The sequence below is a fragment of the Manis pentadactyla genome, chromosome 1 (assembly GCF_030020395.1).
Source record: "Manis pentadactyla isolate mManPen7 chromosome 1, mManPen7.hap1, whole genome shotgun sequence".
Taxonomy (NCBI): domain Eukaryota; kingdom Metazoa; phylum Chordata; class Mammalia; order Pholidota; family Manidae; genus Manis; species Manis pentadactyla.
Genome location: NC_080019.1, coordinates 202,444,246 through 202,466,667, shown reverse-complemented (window position 1 = coordinate 202,466,667; position 22,422 = coordinate 202,444,246). Strand labels below are relative to the sequence as shown.

At 40.7% G+C, this 22,422-nt stretch overlaps 1 protein-coding gene across 2 annotated transcripts; it reads right to left on the bottom strand.

Annotated features, from left to right (window-relative positions):
* Nucleotides 1-905: 905 nt before the first annotated feature.
* CCDC174 (coiled-coil domain containing 174) lies at nucleotides 906-20,935 on the bottom strand. Of its 2 annotated transcripts, none has more exons than XM_036911460.2 (11): nucleotides 20,780-20,935; nucleotides 18,506-18,610; nucleotides 17,710-17,810; nucleotides 14,072-14,130; nucleotides 11,834-12,011; nucleotides 8,786-8,881; nucleotides 7,464-7,606; nucleotides 6,922-7,016; nucleotides 4,180-4,312; nucleotides 2,314-2,472; nucleotides 906-1,199 (listed from the first exon to the last, which is right to left on the bottom strand). In XM_036911460.2, exons 1-11 carry the CDS (start codon nucleotides 20,819-20,821, stop codon nucleotides 907-909), a joined length of 1,404 nt encoding a protein of 467 aa, XP_036767355.1. In that variant the 5' UTR covers nucleotides 20,822-20,935; the 3' UTR covers nucleotide 906. The 2 variants fall into 2 exon arrangements, with proteins under 2 accessions (XP_036767355.1, XP_036767356.1); XM_036911461.2 differs by having other exon boundaries at nucleotides 2,314-2,466.
* Nucleotides 20,936-22,422: the final 1,487 nt, after the last annotated feature.

Here is a 22,422-nt window from a genome sequence, read left to right as displayed (position 1 = left end):
TGTAGTCTTGCTTACCCACCATTGTCAGCAAGGATGAAGGGACCTATCTGCCCCTCTTTCCAGCCCAACTCTATTCCAATCAGGCTTCTGAGGTGACTCCTGAGAGTGATGAGAGCCTACAGTAGGAGCAGTAGGGAGACAGCTGAGCTGAAAAACTACCCTTCAGAGCTAAGGAGCATCTCACTCTCTGACCAGGCTCAGGAGACACCATAAACACCCCAGTCATTCAATACACACTGAATACCGACTATCCATGTGTGGTAATAATCGTCACTTAGGATGGGATGACAATAAAGTGACTTCAACTCCTCCATTTCTAGATAATGAAGTTCTCCTCTATGGTCTTCTTTATTGTTTCAGATGGTAATGGCTTAACAGCCCACCAGCTTCAGGGTCCTTTGGAGACTAGATTACTTTGTCACCCACAATGTCCCCGCATTTGCCACTGTTTTACAGGCAAAAATTTCTTCTCACAGATGCTCCATCAACTGATCTGGAAGCTGAATCCTTGGAACAAAGACATCTGCAAGCTAGTATCTGCCAAAGTAAAGGAATGGAGCCCTTAAATCTGAATAAGCTGTGGGAGTGGGTATGCAACAGACAAGGGTATAAGCTCCTCAGTGTCAAGTATTAGAGTATTTCCACTCTATCACAGCTCACACGTAAATCCAGGTTATTATGTCTTCACACCAATTAGAAAGAAATGAAAAGCCAAGTGACCACAGAGTTCCCACAGCACCATTCACTTTTTCCCTTGAGGACAAATCCAACCTGAAGTCTGTGTCTTCTAGGGAAAGGACCAGAAGGGAAAGGTACAATTCAGTCCCTACAGTTAAGTTACTCTCTCTGCACTGGAAGGAGAAGGCCCATCAACAGCACAGACCCATGTCAGCACACTTCTCAAGTTCATGTCACTTGTTTATAATATGATATCATATCATCCAGAGTTTCGAAAGTGACCGGAGGGGCTTGTGGTGGGCTGCTGGGGGCAGGAGCGGCTGATGCCTGTGAAGAGCCAGCCTCCTGGCCGGAGCCCTGCCCTGGGGCATTCTGTGCAGGTGCAGGTCTGCTCCACGGCTGGCTACTGATAGAACCAGTTCTCTTTGGACCCACAAAGTAATCCGATGGTGGGGCAAATTCAGGATCTCTCTCAGCCCGGAGATCTGACTGCCTCTTCGACCAATATCCGAAGGAAAATTCTAGTTAAAAACAAGAGAGTATTATTAGAACTGATTGGATCTGTTGAATTTTTACTGTTACTACTTTTCAATTATTGTGTATACTCCTTAAAAGCCACCTCCAATTTCCTGGAGAACAAAGACAGCAATAACAAAACTAGAATACAAAGATACAAGGCATGTGTAATGCCGAGAGAACTATAAGGAACCAGGCTAAGAAAAGGCAGTGATTGCTCCCAGCAGCAGAAAGGTTTGAGGAAGGTTCTCTGGGGAAGGATGGTAGGCTCTGGAAACACTGTGAAAAAGGTCCAGGAATTACATTCAAGAGAAAAATATAAAACTCAAATCATTTGCTTAACATGATGTTTCAAGTACTTCACAACAAAACAAAAAATTGCCCTTTATTGAGTTTAGAAGACACAAGAGGCACCTGTCCAAATCCAATTTGGTATTTCAGCTCTATTTCTATCAGCGGCACCATCAAAGGCACGCACCTGTTTGCTATCTTTTAGTTTAGTTTTGGATCCCATTACCTGGAACAGCATGAGTTAATGTCCTACTAAAACAATCTCTTTCAAAGAGGCAGAAACCACATAGTCTTCTTCCAAAGAGAGGCTTCTGTGGGCACCATGGTGTATTTACAGAAAGAAGGTATAAAAAGTTTTGCATAAACTAACAGAACCATAGGTAAATCCAGATAAATTCTGGCACGCACACTATTTTTTCAACTGAACACAGGAGACAGCTAAAACACAGATGACACTGAAATATCACACCTTCTTAAGATTTTAAAAAGGAGTTCCTGAGAAATGGCATTGCACAGCTATAAAACCACAAGGGCAGCATGAATTTTAAAACACTTCCGCCAAGCGCTTCTAAAAAAAAATCACCCCTTTGAAATGGTATGTTGTAGACCCTGGTCTTTTGTAATCACACTTTCTAATGTTCTTGTTTACAAATAGCTGATGTCTGGGTATTGAGAAGATACAAGTTCAAGGTTCTGGAAAATTCCTTAAGCCTCAAATGACCACTACGACTCACCAGAATCATACTCTGATCAGGAGAACCAGAAAAATCTCCTGTGCAAGACCCATCAGTGGGAGGTTTCACACCACGAAGGCCCCCTTTCCCTTACCTTTTCCTCGGTCCCACTCTCGGATGTGTGGCACCCCAGGCCTGGTATCCTTCCTCTCCTGAACGATGACTTCTACTTTGCTACTCTGGGTAGCAGCATGCAGAGTCGGCTCGGCCTCTGGTGCTGCAGGCAAAGGCCCAATAACACCTCCATCTATTTCTTGCAAGAAAATAGGACATCATTATAATAAAGGCTAAAGCTATTTAAACAAACAAACATTAAATAGAACATGCTAAACCTGAGAGTAAAAGTAATGATGGGTATTTAATGGGCATCTTTCATGTGCCAGTCAGCGGGCTAGGTTCAAGTAATGACTCTAATGGAGTCGCTATTAGTGTTTCCATTTTACAGATGAGGAAAATTAAGCTCAGAAATGCTATACAGGTAGAAGGTGACAAGGACCAGGACCCAAACCCAGCTGGGTGGATTTCACAGTTTCTGTAGTTCCTACTGTGCCACTCTGCTTCCTCAGACAATCAATCAAAGAACACTAGAAATCGCCAATTACTCAACTGAAGTAAAAGTCTCAAAGCAAGGGCCCTCAGGGTGACGAAGAGCTGGAACCTGGCAATAGGCTGCAGGCTACCCAACTTTGGCCATATTTTAAACGAAAATGGATTTTTTTAGAACACTGTGGTAGCACTTCACACCTTACAGAAACAACAGACATTCAGGAGCAGAGCAAAAATAGAGAAACAATACGCTATGCTTACCATGTTATGGGGAGAGAGTATTTATACGAAACTAAACAGACAAACTTTTAACTCCTAAATGTTTCTTGTCTCTTTCAAAGCTAAACTGAAGTTGTGTTCAGAATTAGAAAATGGCCCATGGCTTAGCACAAGGTTTCTAAGAGAGCTGGAAAGGTTTCGATATGCCTCTAACATCCACACTCCCCTTCTTCCTTTAAAAAATAGACCAGCTCCAGTTTCAGCTGAGAACATGCCTACTTGCCAGAGAGGCCATTCCTCAGCCTCCCCTGCTGATGGGGGTGACCGACGGTCTATGTCTGGGCAAGCGGGATGTAAACATACAGGTTGTGTGTGACTTCCAACTCACATTCCTAATAAAGACGCTGGTTCCCCTCCCCTTTTCCCCCTTCCCTGGGGCTGGATCCTGAACAGGTGCTGGGGAGCAAGCTTCAACCATGCAGGTGAGGGCAACTCTATGAATGGCAGGAACAGCAAGACAGGACAAAGCCAGGGACGGGTGAGCATCCTGGGTGGAACTCCTACCCAAGGACCGGCCTGGGCGGTACCACTTCTAAAGTTAAAATAGAGAAACAGGCTTCCATCCTGTTGGAGCCAGTCTGTATAGGGTGTATAGGGTCTCTGTCACAGCAGTTTAGCCCAGACTAGCCTAACTCACACAGTGAGCTAGTAGGACCATGATATTTAATAGTGTTTCCAAGGGTTTTAACAGTCCTTCAGTAAGCTGTCTATATTCATATTTATAAAATTCCTCATTATCTGACTTTTTGATGTATTTAACATAAATTAATACATAGTGACCAAAAAAAACCTGCAGCCATAGCAAAAGAAATTAGGTCTAAAAACATGTACATGCCATAAACTATACCTTATAATATCTTTTGTTTAAGTAAGTCTGTTACTAAACCATGTTGTTTGATGAAGCGACACAATGTACTGTTTGTTACTTTCCTTGTCTATATAAAAAGATTCTTTGGAGGGTCATTCCGCCTCACTTGGGTTATAAAAACTGCTCCTGGCAGTTCTTCAAAGCTATGCTGCTTGCCTAGAGAACACAACTAAATGGCTCATTTCCATATTGTTAGTCCTATTAGCAAGATACCAATGAAACTAAAATTTTTCCTTTTCAAGTTTAGAAACACGAGGCATGATATACCTCCATTTTCTTCCTCTGTGCCATCTTCTTTTGATTTTTTCATCTTTTTTTGTCGGAGTTTAGCAAGTCTTGCTTCTAACATAGCCTTTCGTTTTTCTTTTATGTTTTCTCGTTTTGTTCTCTGATCTGTTGTCTGAACAAAAAATTAGAAAATCATTTACTTTAAGCCAAATTCAAAATATTTGTTTAAAAGGGTGAAATAATTTTATTTTAAAAATAGACAAATTGATTTTCATGCCATCCCTAAGAAGCTATCCTTGACATCTTCAAAATGAAGACCTATGAAATACTCTTACACAAGACATCTAATGTTTTTTGAAGCTTAGTAAGAGTTCACAAATCATCCTGAAATGTTTAAAATTCAAGAAAACCAACCACTTCTGTTCTACCTCTTTATCCCTTAGACAACTATTTTCTTACCCAGGCCACTGCAAAGTACCATATTTGAAACCAAATTTAAGATATCCAAGTTACACAGGTAACTTCTAAGAGCTATAATCTTAAAGCCTAAAACACCAAAACAGTTTGGCAATGACCTTTACAAACCCTGTAATAGAATTCTAATATTGATAAATAAAAGTGATAAGACTGTCACTATTTGCAAATAACATGATAACACATACGGAAAACCCGAAAGACTATCAAAAATCTGTTAGAACTAATAAATGTCTGTAGTTGCAGGATAGAAAAATCAATACACAAAAAAATCTATTGCATTTCTATATGCTAATAACAAGCTATCAGAAAGAGAAATTAAGGAAACAACCCCATTTACAAATGCATCAAAAACAACAAAGTATCTAGGAATAAATTTAACCATGGAGGTTAAAGACCCATACACTGACAAGTATAAGACACTGAGAAAGAAATTGAAAAAGACATACATGGAAAGACAGTCAATGCTCATAGACTGGAAGAATTCACATTGTTAAAATATTCCATATTACTCAAAGCAATCTATAGATTCAATCCCTATCAGAATTTTACTGGTATTTTTCATATAAATGGAACAACCAAAACTAAAATGTATACGGAGCCACAGAAGACCCTCAACAGCCACAGCAATCTTGATAAAGAAGAACAAAGTTAGAGGTATCATGCTGTTGATTTCAAACTGTATGACAAAGATATAATAACCAAAACAGTATGGTACTGGCATAAAAACAGATACATAGATCAATGGAACAAATAGGGAGCCCAGAAAAGAACCCAAGCATATACTATGGGGAAAGGATAGTCTCTTCAATAGTACTGGAAAAACTGCACAGCCACATGCAAAAGAATGAAACTGGACCACTATCTGATACCGTACACAAATATTATCTCAAAAAGGATTAAAGACTTGAACATAAGACCTGAAACCATAAATTTCCAGAAGGAAACACAAGCAGTAAACTCCTTAATGCAGGTATTAACAATAATTTTTTGGATTTGACACCAAGTACAAGCAGTTAAGTTGGACTGTATCAAACGAAAAAGCTTCTACACAGCAAAAGAAACCATCAACAAAATAATAAGGCATCCAACTGAAAATGGTACAAAATATCTGCCAACCATATACCTGGTATGTGTACATATACATAATACCTAAAGTACATGGAGAACTCATACATCTCAATAGCGAAAAAAAAAAATCCAATTTAAAAATGGGCAGCTAATCTAAACATTTTTCCAAAGACATACAGATGTCCAACAGGTACATAAAAGATGCTCAACATCACTTATAATCAGAGAAATGCAAATCAAAATCATGAAGTATCACCTCACATCTGCTACAATGGTTATTATCAAAAAGACAAGAAATAACAAGTGTTGGCAAGGATGTGGTGAAAAGGGAACCTTCACACACTGTTGGTGGGAATATAAATTGATATAGCCACTATGGAAACCAGTATGAAGGTTCCTCAAAGTATTAAAAATGGCACTATATGATCTAGCAATTCTGCTTCCGGATATTTATCCAAACAAAACAAAAACACTAATTCAAAAAGATATCTGTACCCCATGTGTTCACTGCAGCATTATTTAAAATAGCCAAGATGTAGAAACAACCTGAGTGTCCACCAATAAATGAATGGATAAAAGAAAATGTGATACACACACACACACAAATGGAATATTATTCAGCCATTTTAGAAAGAATAAAATCTTGCCTTTTGCAACAATATGGACAAAACTTGAGATCACATGATGATAAGTGAATAAATCAGGTAAAACTTCTAGTCAAGTCACGGGGATGTCATGTGCAGCATGGTGACTATAAATATTACTACAAAATATGACTATACTGTGGCATATTTGAAAGTTGCTGAGAGGGTAGATCTTCAAAGTTCTCATCACATGAAAAAAATTTGTAACTATGCATGGTGACAGATGGTAACTAGACTTAATCATGCATCATTTTGTAGTGTATACAAATCCTGAAATCATGTTATACAGCTGAAAGTAGTATATGTCAATTACACTTCAGTAAAATAAATATCTGGTTTATGCCTAAAGAGTAGTTATTAAATAACAGAAATACCAGTCTTTAATAAAATTCAAAGTTTACTCTGATGAATTTTGTCCATCACTGCTCTGAATATTAACTATTAAATAAAGTATTTTTTTCAAAAAATAGAAGCATTCTGATAATCAATTTAAATTCTAATTAATTTACTAGATTTTTTTGCAGTATGGTCCAGGAAGACACCAACTGCTCAAATCCTTCTTAACGTCAACTGAATTTAATCTAGCATGTACCTGTTCACGCAGCATCTCTAACGTTTTCATTTGCTTGTTTCTCAGTTCTTTATCTCGGGCAAAGGCAAAGTATCCAACACCAAGTTGCCGGGCCTCTGAAATAAGTCAAAATAATTCAAAAGATTAGATTCCCCTGATCAGTAAATTAGACTCGGGCCGAACTCCCTACCAACGCAAAAAGAAGCACAGCAATATCGGTACAAGTTTAAAAAGAAAACACAGGTAAGCGGAAGCAAAATGAACTGTTTTCATCCTCTTTGCCGAGTGATAAGCATAACAAAGATTCATTAACTTTTCAGTCACAGGCCATTTCCACTTCTACTGCAGAGCAAGCTTGGGTTAACAGACCCTTTGTTGGAAAACAGTTCCAACATGAATCCTTTTTAAGCTATGAAGTGAACAGCGGGGATATTCTCAATTTCCAAACCAGAATCTTTTATTTCTTCATAAAAGCTGCTGCTTTATGAATACTTCCCCTTCTGCTTGTCATTAGTTCAAGATAAAAAATACTAATAATTTAAAAAGCTGCAAGATGATTATACCATTTTCACGAATGTCTTCGTAATGTATGGGCCCCATTGGCCTTTTTAGGGCCTCTCGCTCTTCCTCCTCCCACTGCTGGCGCTGAAGTTCTTTCCTCATATCTTCAGACAGTAAGGTTTTCTCATTAGCAGGGCTAACAAAACTAGTAGGAGAACAGAACAGAACGTATCTTTAGATTAAGAGCAGTCAGAAGCAATGCTTCAGTTCAATCCAGACGAGAAACTCTAGCTGATGGAAAAGATAGCTCCTTATGGAGGTTTCTGACCCACACCACCACTGGCAAATTGTGAAAATGTTTACCTTTAAGTCAAAGAGCAGACTTGTTACATTAGCATATCAGTATGAAGCAAATCACTTTCCTTCCCACCCTAGCCCTGGGCTGAATAGAGGGAGGCAGCCCACACAGGAAGGAGGAGCCCTGGGCCTCCTCTGGGCAGTCTTCCCTGCAGAAGCTGCAGAACGCTGTGGCCCAGACAGTGCCTCGTGTCCTGTCAGGCAGCTCAGGGCTCCTGCACGTCTTCCCCTGTGCCGAGCCCAGGCCTTCCTGAACCTGGAGGACTCTGACAAGGTGGACCTTCTCCCAACACTTTGCATAGAAAAGCCATCCTTGGTGAAGATAATTTTATTTCCTGGGATATTTTAGCAAGTTATCTCTTAGGGGTATCTTAGGCCCAATGGAAAAATATCTAGCCAAAAAGGCCCTTACTTTAATATGCAAACATGTTAAAGAGTTAATAAGCTACTCACCCCCACTTGCTGTGGAATAACAAAGTACATATTCTTAAACATCTTTCTCCACAGAAGTTTGTTTATTGGTTTGGTTTGTGTTCATTCCATATTTGTTACTCTATAATTAGACATCCTTCCAAGCTCTAACCTATCCCGTCTAGTAGATACACATTATGGATGATCAACCACTCAGGTTGTTCCCTGACTGGTTTATGTGTGTATGCTAACCACGGAAAACTGCTTCGGCAAATATTCTCTTTTTTTAAATTATGGTATCACTGATATATATTCCTATGAAGGTTTCACAAGAAAAACAATGTGGTTGCTACATTCACCCATATTATCAAGCGACCCCTACACCCCATTGCAGTAACTGTCCATCAGTGTAGTAAGATGCCACAGAGTCACTATTTGTCTTCTCTGTGCTACACTGTCTTCCCCATAACCCCCGACCCCATCAGCAAAAATTCTTATACATAAAAAGATCTTGCTGGAGCACCAAAGATAATTAACTAAAAACAGCCTCACCCACAAAACAATCCCTGTGTCTGCATTTCAAATCTGGGCAATGTTTTGCATATCACATACTTACAGTCTCCCCTGAAGATTTTTATCCATTTCCAGCAGATCTGGCAAATCCTTTTTCATACAGCGTCGGGATCGCCCTAAAGAATCCACATAATCCACCCTGAAATAAAGGTGAAAGATATGAAAAGGCTTTGTACATGACATACGGCTCTCAAGCTGAAAAACTGGTACAGGGTAAAAAATTAATGCAGGCCTCAACCAAGAAAAACCCTCAACCTGAGAATACTACCACTGATAAGAACCTGCTTTTTAAAATTAAAAGTTGACATACAATAAGCTCATTGTGCCCTTTATTAAATCTTAGTTTTAGAAACTATAGAAAATGATCAATCATGTGTGTCTCTGATTTCAAAGTTAAATACCCCACAGAAGACCCCTGCTGCAGTATCTCTGAACTTACTTTAATCTGGTTTAAACAATTCCAAATACTGTACCAGCACCATAATTACTTTGCTCTGTACCAGATTCTCAACTTGCTCATTTCTTCACAATCTTCCCAAATCTGACTTTTTGTTCTTCTAATTGGTACAATTCTTGCTAATGAATTAAAAACTTCTTAATACAAGTCATACTATTTGGGAGACTCTTTTTACTTAGGAGGAGGCCAAGCAACCCATGTTCTGTACCACAAAAGCACCTTAACTGTGGGCAGGTCTGCTGGCCTTTACCCTTAGTTCCTCTTTCCTGCTCTTTGCCAAACTAGACAGTAGTTAGAGCCAGGCAGACAGCACAGCAAAACTGACTTCCTACAGTAAGAAATACAGTCAGCTTTTCATGGAAAACATGTCATTTGCATTATGAGGCAACAGATTTTTTATTTTTTAAATTTTGGGCAGGGAATTTCCCACAGCCTTTAGCAGGATACTAAAAACACAGAGGGGCCAGCTCAGGGTCGGATTCCCATGTATGTGGCTTTGCTATTGTTAGCAATTGTTTTCCTCTCACTCATCTGGTTCGGATCCTCAGACCTTGGTTTAGAGGCTGACTGTAGGGAATCCATTACTGCAGTCCTAGAGCAGATCAGCACAGGAAATAAAACCTCCAACTGCAGAAGACAGTTTCTTTCTTCCTCCTCTTCTTTTCCCTTTTGTTTTTAATGAATGGAGAAAGAAACCATCTAGCCAGGTGGTCTCAGTAATTCTTTACAGTATTTTTGTCAAAAGATTTTCCACCACCTGGAACTTTACTGAAAGGATTTTACAAGTACTCACAATTCTGGAGCCTGACTGAAAAATAAGAAAGTGTCAGACTGCAGACCTGCTTGCAGTGCGTCTTCCCCATGTGACACCTTCAAGTGCCCTCCAAACTCTTCAAATCATGGACAAATTGCTTATAATCACTCAGGAATTAATAAGGGAAAAAAAGGCATTAAACCTTTCAAAGGAAGTGAGATCTCTGCTATGAAACGCAACCAAAGGCTATTCTGTTTCTGGAGAAGGCCTCAAGCCTCCACAACATAGAGATCTCTCCAAAACAGAAGTGGGAGACAGTAGCCAGGGACCGCTCTGTCCTCAGCAACCCTGGGCAGCTCTCAGGGAAGGAGTCACTGGAGGCACAGAGTCAGAGGAGGGCTCAGGGCCGTGCCGCCTGCAAAGGGCTGGCATGGGGAGTCAAGGCACATGCCCGTGAAATGCTTCCTAACAGCAGCAGGCAAGATGTAATAACTATTTAAAATTTGTCTCAAATCTTTTTCTGGTAATGAGGTCAGTTATGTGCCAGTAATAAAGAAAAGGTAAGACCCAAAGGAACAGGAAGCATATTTAAGCGCCACCAGAGTTCAGACGAGGGAGAAGTCCCTGAGACTCAGTCACTGAGGGAGGAGAGCTGGCTGGAGGAGACCACACTGAGCACGGTTCTCCTGTGGTGGCCAGCAGCCAGCACGCAGCCAGCCAGCCTACCCAAGTACACTTCTAGAAGGTAGGTGAGAAGACACCCATTCTGTCCCAATGTGAATGTTATTTCTGGACCAACGTGGACACCCTCCACAGTACAGGGAGGCATGTGCTCTGTAACCCTTCACAGCTGGGGCAGCTTCAGTGACTCCTGCCCACGGGGCCAATGGCTGACAACGGTCAACAAATTCCTCCAACAACCCTAAGCAGTCCCTAACCCTCACAAATACCTCACATGAAGATGGGTGGGCTCCACACAGCAGGAGGGTGGGTGGGCAGGGCGATTCCCAGGACATTTTCAAAGCACTACTCCATGTCTATCCAATTTTAAGCACTTCTGAATAACTTTCTAAAGAAAATCTATACAATGGAATTTTCATCCTGGTCTCCTTAATGACTGACGCATTGGTCTCTGCAAGAAAAGACCAGTTTGGCTTCCCTATCATTCACTTACATGTAAGTAAAATTCAGAGTAGTTTCAATAAAGGTTTACAAAATGTCTGCCTATCCTCCACAGACAGCAGCTCCTGTCTCCTGAAGAGCTCGAATACTCCTATCTCCTGAAGAGCAGTTAAGGCAAATGGTAAGGGAAACTACACATCGCCATCACTGTTTTACAGGTGAGGAAAGAGCCTCCGAGAGGACAGGAACTTGATCAAGATTAAATCGTCAACGAGATGTGGAGCTGGTGCTGTGCAGGTCCAAGGTCCTCGATGCCTACACCACACTGCCAGACAATGTCACAGCCAGAGTAGGATTTACTGGCCGACCTCCGCCAGCCTCTTTTCTCTGGAAATGGAGATCACCACTACCTAGACCATGACTCACCATGATGTCTGAGTAACAACACATGGGCACAGCATCCCGGGGAACAAATTAATGTATTTCTGCCTAAACAACTCTTTCACATCAATGACACAGGAGTACCAATGTCCCCTACAGCTGGCAGTGCTTGTACAAAATAACATTTATAATTATTTCTTCTTTGGAGCTACTGCTCCTACATCTGTAAATCCACTCTTACTTAGTGAAGTCTCAAAAAAAAAGAAAACTGAGGAATAAAGAGAAGTAATTTGATAACAACCAAATTAAAATCACTCTCGAGAAGTAAACACAAGTCTGATGATGTTAACATGATCAAATCTCAGAACATCACCCACCATTCCTCACTGGGGTCCTGAGGAGGAGGTATATCTTTCTCAGACAGATTTTCTTCATCATCGTCTCTTTCTCCTGACTTTGCAGCATCTTTGTGCACACCAAACACCTCCATTTCTTTGTGTTTGTCTATAATCTTCTGTGTGAAATCCACAAGGTACATATCTTCCACTTCTTCATCTAGGACATAAAAATCAATTTTCAGATTCTTGACATGAAAAAAGAAAACCACACACGGAATTAATATGAAGCAGTCATACTCAGTGCTGGGCAGCTACGTCACCCCTGATGGTGGACTAGTCAATGCTTCCATCCCCAGAATACTCGCAAAGACAAAAAGGCACAGAGCCACCACAGGACCTGGCAGGGAAGCTGTAAACAGGCTATCAGAAACATACACCACACAAAACACCTTGAAGAAGCCTAAAGCTTTCTGCTGCCTTGGCGATACACTGAGGGAGCAATACTGTAGCAGAATGCGATTTTAAGAGAACAAAAACATTTGATTTCAAGAGACTCATATAGTAGCCAATTACATAATACAGAAACAGAACTGCATTTCTCAAGTCATGAGACCAGAACAACACACCCCTGTTGCTATAGGTAATGCACCTCTCTAATCACGTGGACTGATCACTTAACGTTACTCATACTGTTGTGCTACAGTCTTTTAAGGGCCACAGCATAGATGAAGGAAGTCATCTCAATTCTTTTCAATCCAATGAACACCACTTTCAGGCAAGGCATGGTGCCAGATCTGCAGGGCATAGAGATGTGTAAGATGCTGTCTGTCCTTAGGACTTATGAACTCCTTGAGCTAAAATATACACTCCAAGTTAAATAGCAAATCCATGACTTTACCCAGGATAGTCGATGTATTTGCAAATAATGTTTACATGAAATCTAACTATACTAGATTTAACATGTGGTCACTTAAGTTTTTCTCTGAAGACAGAGATTAAGCCTATAGAACAGATATGAGGTCCCCTATTACCAGGTACTCATGTTACCCACAGTGTACAGCAGAGAATTACTGAGGCTCCAAAACTTAACTCGCCTAAACACAGGTCCAATATGCCAATCAGGAGGTGAACCTGCCAGTTTGGACAGAACCAGTCTCCACAGCCACAGGTACACTCCTTTAGACCTGATTTCCATATTAACGATGTAAGTAAACTTTGAATTAAAAGAAAAAAGACTTTAATTTAAAAAAAGATAAGCCATAAAATAACTCAAGTGGGAAACAAATGTACTTGCCCAAAGCTGTTTCTAGATGAGTAATAGTGAGGCCACTTGATTCACACACGTCCTGCTGTTCCTTCAGGTGGAAGGCAAAGCCTCTCCCCATGTCCCCCAGCTTTGAGAGTGCCTGCCCTTCCCATGTTGGGCTCTCCGCCATACAGGGAACAGAGCTCTGCTGTCCGGGAGGGTTTAGCGGGCCTGACAGCCAATGACCGGGGCCCGGCCCTGCCTCCCCTGCTGACCACTGCCTCCTTTCCCAGCCATGCTAGTCTGCCCTGCCAATTCTGGTCTTCTCTGCTCTCTGCTCAGCTGCTCTCACCATCCTCCTCCTGCAGAATCCCTTCCTCTACCTCTCCAAAGCCTTTAAGACCCTACCAGAGCCCACCTCCTCCCTAAAGACTTCCACACACGCCTTCTGGCAATGAAACACACATGGCCTTGTAAAACCTTGCCTGCTGTTGTCTAGCTACAGGTCGGGTTTTCTTATTCTGAGGGTGGGGGGGTGGGCATAAGGAAAAGGGGGATATTCACATTATTATTATGTTTAAGGCAATTATAAGCACATCACTGAAACAATAGAAAACAGAGAAAAACAGGTAAAAGGAAACATTTCATTCCAGCACTCTGATATAACCATAATTCCTCCCAGTTTTTTTTTAACATGGCTGTAATTGTTCACGATTGTAGCCTATGAAGCCCTTGTTTCCTTTTTCTGCACACTTTCCCTCCAGTGATTACACCCTGGAGAACAGGCAGGGGGTCTGGCTTACACTGTACCTGCCTGTCCCTTCATGCCACCTAATGTGTCCCGGCACCCACTGAGCTGCCAAAAATTATTACTGATTTTCTTGGCTCTGTGCTGGCACAGAAAGTAATCAATTTGATTTTTTAAATTTCTCCCTAGTCTTACAGTTAATTTTAACAAATAATGAAATACCACAGGGCTACTGCAGAATAAGGAACACAGAATATAAAGAAGTAGAAATAATATTAGTTACCTATAAAGTCTCCTTTAGTCATTTTTTCATATAATTTGGCTTTTTCTTCCAATTTCTCCCTAGGAGAAAAAAAGACAAGTATTAGAATGGTCTCTGAACTGCCACTCCTGGTGAGGCTGCCCACCTTTGGCTTGACTGAAGCAGCCTACATGAGACGCCCAGCCCGATAGCACAGCAGCCTTAACCCCACCCTGAGGGACCCTCTGACTTGGCGACATCTGCTTTGCCAACTAAATGTAAGCTCCATGAGAACATGGCCCCTATTTCCCTTATGCATGACTGTATCCCAGTACCTAAAAAGTCCCTGGCACATAATTGGTACTCAATTAGTAGCTGATGAATGAACAAATCAATCAATCAAGATTTCAACTTAATTTAAATGTCAAATACAACTTAAATACTAAAAAAAGAGATGTCTTAAACAAAAACATCGCCTATTTGTAATCATCCAAATGGATCACCAAATTCAATACTCTTGGCATTACCATTTTTAGACAAGGGTCCCTGGTCATCCATGGTTTATTGGGCTTCTCTAAGGGAACCAGAGACCAACTTCTTTTAGGTCTGTTTATAATGCCTGCTTTATACAGAGCATGAATACTTTCTTCATGACACATAGCTAATAAAAAATAAACATCAACCATAGTATTTCAATAAAGCAGCCTCTATGCTCACGTTAACTCTGGTGATTTTATTTATTAGTGGGCACAGACCAGATAAAACAGCTAGCAATTCTTTATTCTAGAAATACTTAATGATGGTAAAGAGAAGCCCCAAAGAGATCATCTGAGCTTTCACTTGTGAAGATAACACTTAATCATAATGGAAAATGTCATTTCTAATGGTGTCCCAAGGCAATAAAGTCCCTTGGTCACAGTGCTGTGTACTCTAGAACAAGTTACTTGAACTCCTTTGTATGTCAATTCCCACACCTGAAATAGAGGAAAAAAACAGCACTGCCTCTTAGGGCCATCATGAAGATTAATTAGACAACACACGTAAAAAATGCCATCAGGTATTTCATCCTCAACTTCGTCACTTATGTCAGAAAGTTTCTTCTTTCATTTACATATTCATTCAACAAGTATTTATTGCATGCCTCCTTTGTGCCAAGCATTATTGTAGATGCTGTGGACAAGTCAGAGTCCCAACTCTCAGGGAGTTTACATTCTAGAAGGGGAGAAAGACAACCAATAAATCAATGAAACGGAGGATTTCAGACAGAGGTGTTGCAAAGGAAAGGAAATAAAAGCAGGTATCAAATGGGCCCTTTGTCGTGCTCTTATGGAGTGCTCTGTGGACCAGCTTAGTCACGTTGACTTCTAGAAAGTTAAGTTGCTCTATTTCAGAGAGGGCTTAATGTATCAGCTGTGTCATCACAGAATTTTACTGTCTAAGTGAACATTAAAATTTAGATTACTTGACTTCAAAATACAAAGTGAAACACAAAACCCAGGTGTCAGAACAGAGTGACTGGGCAGGATGCTATGTTAGAGTGGTTGTGGAAACCTCTGTCAGCTAAGAAGCCAACCACGGGAGAAAGCAAGTCAGGCAGAGGACAGATGAAGTAGGAACAAGATTGACACATCCAAGGAGAGATTGAGGTGCTGAGCAGAGAATGGTACAAAATAGAGACAGACACAGGCAGGCACAAGAGCGTATGGGAAAGGACAAGAAGTTTGGATGCAGTGTAACAGAAAGAAGATGGCAGGACGAGCCTGCAAGTGAATAACAGAGACCGAGGAAGAATGGAGAAATGGCCGTTGGACTTAGTAGATGAGGAAATGATTCATGACTTGAAAGAGCAATTTCTTCAGTGGAGTAAGAACGACGGAATGCAGAGAATAAGAGCACGGGACACTTCCGTGGAAGCCACTGTATCAGACACTACAGATCTCCTTCGATCCCCTAAGTAGCTTCATGGGCTAAGTGTTAACCACCTCACTTCACAGATAGGGCAAGAGTCTTAATGGAGAAGTAACTTGCTACCTTATACCTCATGAAACTGTTCCTGCCTGTTTTGAGCTCAGGAGAGACGCAGGAGTCCTACAGACCATGGGCAAACCTGGCTCCTCCACAAAGTACCACATAAAAAATTACTGTATAAAAATCACAGCAGAGTACCAAGGGAAATTCTGTTGTACAGAGTAAATGGTAAAAGCTTAGGCACCTTTCAACAACATTAAAATTCTGAGAGTATTTCCAGTAGTGAGAAAGACATCTCAAAAAGTAATACATCTTTATGTAAAGTGTCAGTCTGCTGGGGACAGGTCAAACACCTCAAAAAATAATCCACCAAATAGGCTAATATTCTGCCTTTTATTTTCAAAGCCAAAAGAGCTCAGCAACCTCAGCAACCACTGTTTACAACTGCAGAGTTTTGACTATGCAATGGATCCAAAAGCACATGAGGCAGTCATGGCAGACAGCAAAACGTAGTATTCTCTGAGTCTCAGGTGATATGGCAAATAGATCCTGCAAGAATGCCAGCTCATCAGTGAGATGAAAACATAATGCAGACAATGAGAGAATTAGAGAAGTCATCATTTAAATTCATTAATGTAACTAATAAATGGCAAGACTCATTGGTGATGACAAAACCACTATGTGGGAATATGTGAGCAGGATATTCAGTCTCGGTTTCCCTCCTTAGATCATTATTAATTACAAATGGGAAGAGCACTTTGCAATGGAAAAATTTGGCAGACCTACCTTAACAGACTAATCAAACTTATCATCAACAAGGATGCCTCACACTGATACTATGACACTCCTGATGTGGTCTGATGGGAGGGACCCGTCATCGCCTGCCTCGTGTTCTCACCAGAAACCGTCAATGTGACTCTGATCAGACTGGGACACTGTGGGAACAATGGGCCTGGACTCTCCAAAAATGCCAGTGGTATAACAGACAACAAAAAAGCAAGGAAACTGTCCTGGATTAAATGAGACTGAAGAGACAGGACAACTAAATTCAATATGTAATCTTTAACTGAATCCTGGATTAAATTTTTTTAAAGCTATATAAAGGACTTAACTGTATTAGAATAACTGGTGAACTCTGAACATAGACCATGTAATTGATAATACTATTTTTTAAGTGTTAAATTTCTTGGGTCTGTGGTTATGTAGGAGAATGTCCTTGTTCTTAGGAGATATATGCTGAAATATTTAGAGGTCAAGAATGAGGTTTAACAAACTTTCTGTACACACACACACACACACACATACCTGAGGAGAGGAGGAAGACAAAGCAAAAGCAAATGTGGAAAACATTAACTGGTGACCTCAGGTCAAAAGTATTAGAATATTCCTTGTATTTGTCCTTCAATTATTCTGAAGTTTTTCAAAATAAAAAATTCAGAGGTTTTTCATTTGCACCTTAACAAAGACTCAAAGTGGGACTCTGTTTCCAATCTTTTAAACTGAGGTTATGTCCTATCTTCTTATAAGGCCAAAAATATCTGCAAATTAAATTACTTTTAGAGTATATTTTATATCCACATTTATATAAAACATATTAAAGGATTTTGGCTAAAAGGTTGACAAAATTAAAACTGTAAATCAAAACAGCACAAGCTGAAGTGTCACTCCTTTGCTCGGGGGGGCTCGACTGCATTCAGCAGGGCCCACTGTACCTCGCCTTGTCTAAAGTCTTCTGCTCCTCAATCTTCTGTTCAGTATCCTTCTCAGCTCGATTGGAAACTCCTGCATTCTGTTTGCTCCAGATACTTGGTTTCTGGAGAATAATTTACAAAGACAAAACAGAAACACCAAATCATTACAAAAAAATCTCTACTTGTACATCAGAAGGAGAAAAAAAAAAAAAGATCATTCAATCTTAGGAATCAAGGGAGATAACTAGATTTTTTGACAGCCAACCTAGGTCCTGCAATAAACTACATGGCAAAGCTGGAGCTGGATAAAAGGCCTAAATTATAAAGAATTTCTTTATACAACTACGGAGTTACTTCTTTTATCTCCTGAAATTACAAGCTAATTTGAGAGTCTAATGAAAATGTATGTATTACAGAGAATTAGTAATACCAATAAATACCATTACCTATAAAACTGGAAAACCATTCACAATTTTTAAAGACCCTGGTATTTTCTGCTATATTTCTGTTATTTAATTGTTTATCTCTGTTTGAATTTATAAGACCTGTTCACCCAGATAATCTTCTATGAGAAGTGAACAAACCACTTATTAACATGACACGTACTTTTCCAAAGGTGCTAAAGAATTAGAGCATTACAATGTGCTTTTACATAATCTTTCTAAATTCCATTTTAATACAACATTTCATGCAGATGTTCAAAACAAGACAGGGATTTTTCCTTAACTTTTATATGTAGCAGACACCATGGACACAATCAAAAAACCTAAATGTAGTATAATTCCCCCATGTTGAAGATAATCAGATCTTACTTTACCTTATTAGTTGTTTTTGGTTTTCCCAAAACTCCAGAATCTTTTAGAAGTTTTTCTTGCTTGAATTCTTCTTGTTTTCTGAAGAGCTCAGCCTTAAGGTCTACCAACTAGAATAGCACCAAATAAGCAAACAACAACAGTTAATTAATTCTAATGAGTGACTGTATTTCTAAATTATTGTAATTCTCAAATAAAGATATCAAGTACCTATATTGGACAAAAAATAGATACAAAATTTAATGTCTGAATGTAAAATCCTATACAAAATAAAACCAACATTCAGTTCTGCTGGAAATGTATTTCTTCTCTAACACAAAGGCTTTCCTCTGGGCAAGGGGACAGTGAAAAGGCAAAGTAAAGGAAGTCTGCATTTTGCATCTTTTAGATTCAGATTCAACTAAGACTATTAAACATCACTCTGCCACTGCACTTGACTTTTTTGTATGGTAATCTCATTTAATCATCACAACAACTTACTATCTCTACAGGGAAATGTCTTTGTTCAGCAACTGTCTGAGCACTGGATACAAACATGAATTAGACATATATTCCTGCCACAGTCTACAATTGAATAAGAAAGGTAACTTACAATAGCAGTAAGATGTAATAAATGACTTTGAGAAGAGAGTAGCATAAAAGTTCAGCTAAGGGAGCATTTCCTTCTGGCCAGAGGGATAAGCAATGGCTTTGAGCAGAGCCTTAGAAAGATTTCAACAGCCTATAAATAAGGTGACTGAGTGACAGGAACAGCTCCAAGTCTGTTTCAATTTGTCTTGGAAACTCTTAAGTTTAGCTGAATCACAGGGTTCAAGAACGGAAAAGGTCAGGGCAAAAGGAACAGGGCAAATGGATGGATAACCCCCCACCTAACCCTCTTTTTAAGGGTCTGGGTGCAAATTTAAGGGTCCGATTTACATACGGGCATTTGTAAGTTGGGTATTTATAAAGCCCAGCATCGAAGACTCTTTTAAGGGAAATCAAGATGACCTAGTTCAGTATTTCTATTTTGGAAGACATCAATTTAAAAGGGAATTTTAACAATGCAAAGGGAAGTTTTATTCCAGGTCCTGTTATTCTAAATTCTTCAAAATAAATTTAAAACTTTTGCCTCTTCGTCTAAGCCTTCTTGACTACACCAACTTTCTACCACACTGCTTTTCTGTTCTACAACTACTTTTGAATTTCAAAAGGAAGATGTTCAGAAAACTGTCAGTTCCCAGATGGCATTCCTATTATGATTATTTTAACCCATCAAGCTAGGATAACTTTAATATTAATAGCTTTTTGGTTCTTTATCCACAAACATAAGAACTAGTGCTATTATTCAGTATTAAATGAGGTAAAGGGGCTCAACTATCTGGACACTTGGTAGTTTTCCTTTGTTGTCCCTTTGCATCCTAATTCTCTGCAGCAAATTGAAGATTAAATCAAAAGTGAGGCAATTTGCTCTGATGTGACAGAAAAGGCAACAGCTTTGGAGTCAACCAGACTTAGGCCAGTTCTAGCACTAAGAATCCTGTGTGTAGGGTGGGGAAAGCCACTTTCCCTTTCTCAGCCTCAGTTTCATTGACTATAAAATGGAGATATTAATAGCACCTACGCCCTAACGAAGTTGACAGGATTCAATGAAATAAATATTCGATATTTACTCATTGTGATAAATGAGATAAAAATAAACTGCTGGCAAGGATATGAACTCAGAACAGGTTTTCTTCCTAGAAGTAGTTAGTTTAACTGAACTGCTGACGACCTGTTTAACCTTTCAGCTCCCAGGCAGTGCATCCTACAGATACCTTAACGACTGTTAAGTCCCCAGTCGGGGGACGCAAGGCCCTCGGAGAGCAGAGAAGTCACACTCTCCAATGTTCTGGGAGGCCCTGGCTGGTCCTCGGACTAGAGGAGAAACCAGGAAGGTCGATGCACAGCAAGCACAGGCCCGGCGGGGGTCCCCGCCCCGACTGCAGAGGGGGCAGGTCTGGCAGGGAGGCCTGGCCGGGGTGTCTCAGAAGCAAGGCAGGGACATTCCTAACCGGGAAAAGACAACAGGTTCAGGTCCGGGCCTGAGGAAGTGCGGGTGCGTGTCTGCGGGGAGAGGTCAAGTTCAGGGTCCCGCAAGTAAGAAGTTAGCTGGGTGCCCGCTCGAGCACAGCTGGGTCGGAGGTCCTGTTTTAGGGGAGGCCCGGGCTGGGTCCCTGAAGCAGAAACCAGGAGAGAGTCTTGTGCGGTGGAGGCGTGGAGAACTCAGAGCCCGCGGTATCAGGCACACCCGCACTCACCGAAGAGGCTGTAACGTCCAAAGGCTTCTTCCTCCGGTCCATGGTCGGTACAGGGTGCCTCAGCGAAAACGACTCCCTTCCCCGGACCCCGCAGGCCTCAAAGGCCGGCCATCGGCGCACCCGGAAATGTCGTTATGTCAGCGACGCTAAATTTGCGACGCTAGCGACATTTGAGAGGCGAGGATGTGGGCGGATTGCGTTTTGGCGCCATCTTGGGAAGGTCAAAGATGCCTAGGGTTAAAGCTAACTGTTAAGGCCATCTTGAAGAGGACTATAACAAGTGGTTCGTGGCGCCATATTGAGAAGGTCAGTATATGGCATTGGCTGTGGGACGCCATCTTGAGTAGGTCGGGTAGGATGTTGGCAATGTCGCCATATTGGGGAGGTCGGAGTAAACTCAAGCATTGCTTCTTCCTAGTGAAAAGAAAAGTGGGTTAGTAGGACTGGAAAGATCTAAATACCATCTGAGTAACTGCTGTATCCCAGATGCTGTGTGGTGCTTCTCGCATGTTCATTTGTTTAATTATCACAAGCGTCATATAAGGATTATTAAATTATTCTTAGTAGAAATAACTAATAATGGCTATAATAATAGCTAACATTTATATAGTGCTGACTCTGTGCCACTTTACATATTTCAGCTGGTAAGAACATGAACTCCAGAGGCCAGCTTCCTGAAATGGTCTCACCCTTACTGGCTTTGTGACCTTGGGAAAGCTATTTAAGTTTCCTGCACCTCAGTTTCCAAACGGGAATAAAATAGTATCCAACTCAGAGGATGGAATAAGGATTAAATGAGTAAATGAGCTAGTCTTGATAAAAACATTAATGACAAACTAATGACTCCCTCCCAGCCCCAAAAATGTCCATCTTCCAATCCCAGAACCTGTGAATAAATTACTTTATATGGCAAAAAGGAATCTGCAGATGTGATTAAATTAAAGATCTTGTTATAGCTTATCCAGTATAATGTAATGTAATCACAAGGGTCAGCACCAATGAGAGAGCAGAAAATGCTACAGTGTAGCCTTTGAAGAAGGAGGATAGGATTGAGTACCAAGGAATGCAGAAAGCCTCTAGAAGCTGAAAAGACAAAGACATGAATCCTTTAGAGCCTCTACAAGAAATGCAGAACCACTGATACCTAGATTTTAACCTTGTAATAATTTTGCACTCCAATTCAATGTGTGGGGCTTTTCCCACACCACCAAGCAATTCTCCAACACCAGCTGGCTGTCCTACAATTCAGCTTAATTCTGACACTACCTGGAGATAGCATCAGATCCCACAAGTCAAGGACACTGTTCTGCAAGACTGCCCAACATCAGGCACCAATCTCAAATCCAGGTTGTCACCTCTGCTTATAAATTAGAGGTTGCAAGGATCTGCTCCTTGGGTGCAACTAATTTACTAGGGCAGCTCACAGAACTCAGAGAAACATTTTACTTACTAGATCACCAGTTTTTTATAAGAGGCTATGACTTGGGAACAGCCCGGTGGAGAACATGCATAGGGCAAAGTATGTGGGAAAAGGTACAGAGATTCCATGCCCTCTTTGAGAGAGCTGCTCTCCACATATCTTCACGTGTTCATCAACCTGAAAGCCCTCGAAACCCTGTCCCTTTTGGGGTATGGAGGCTTCA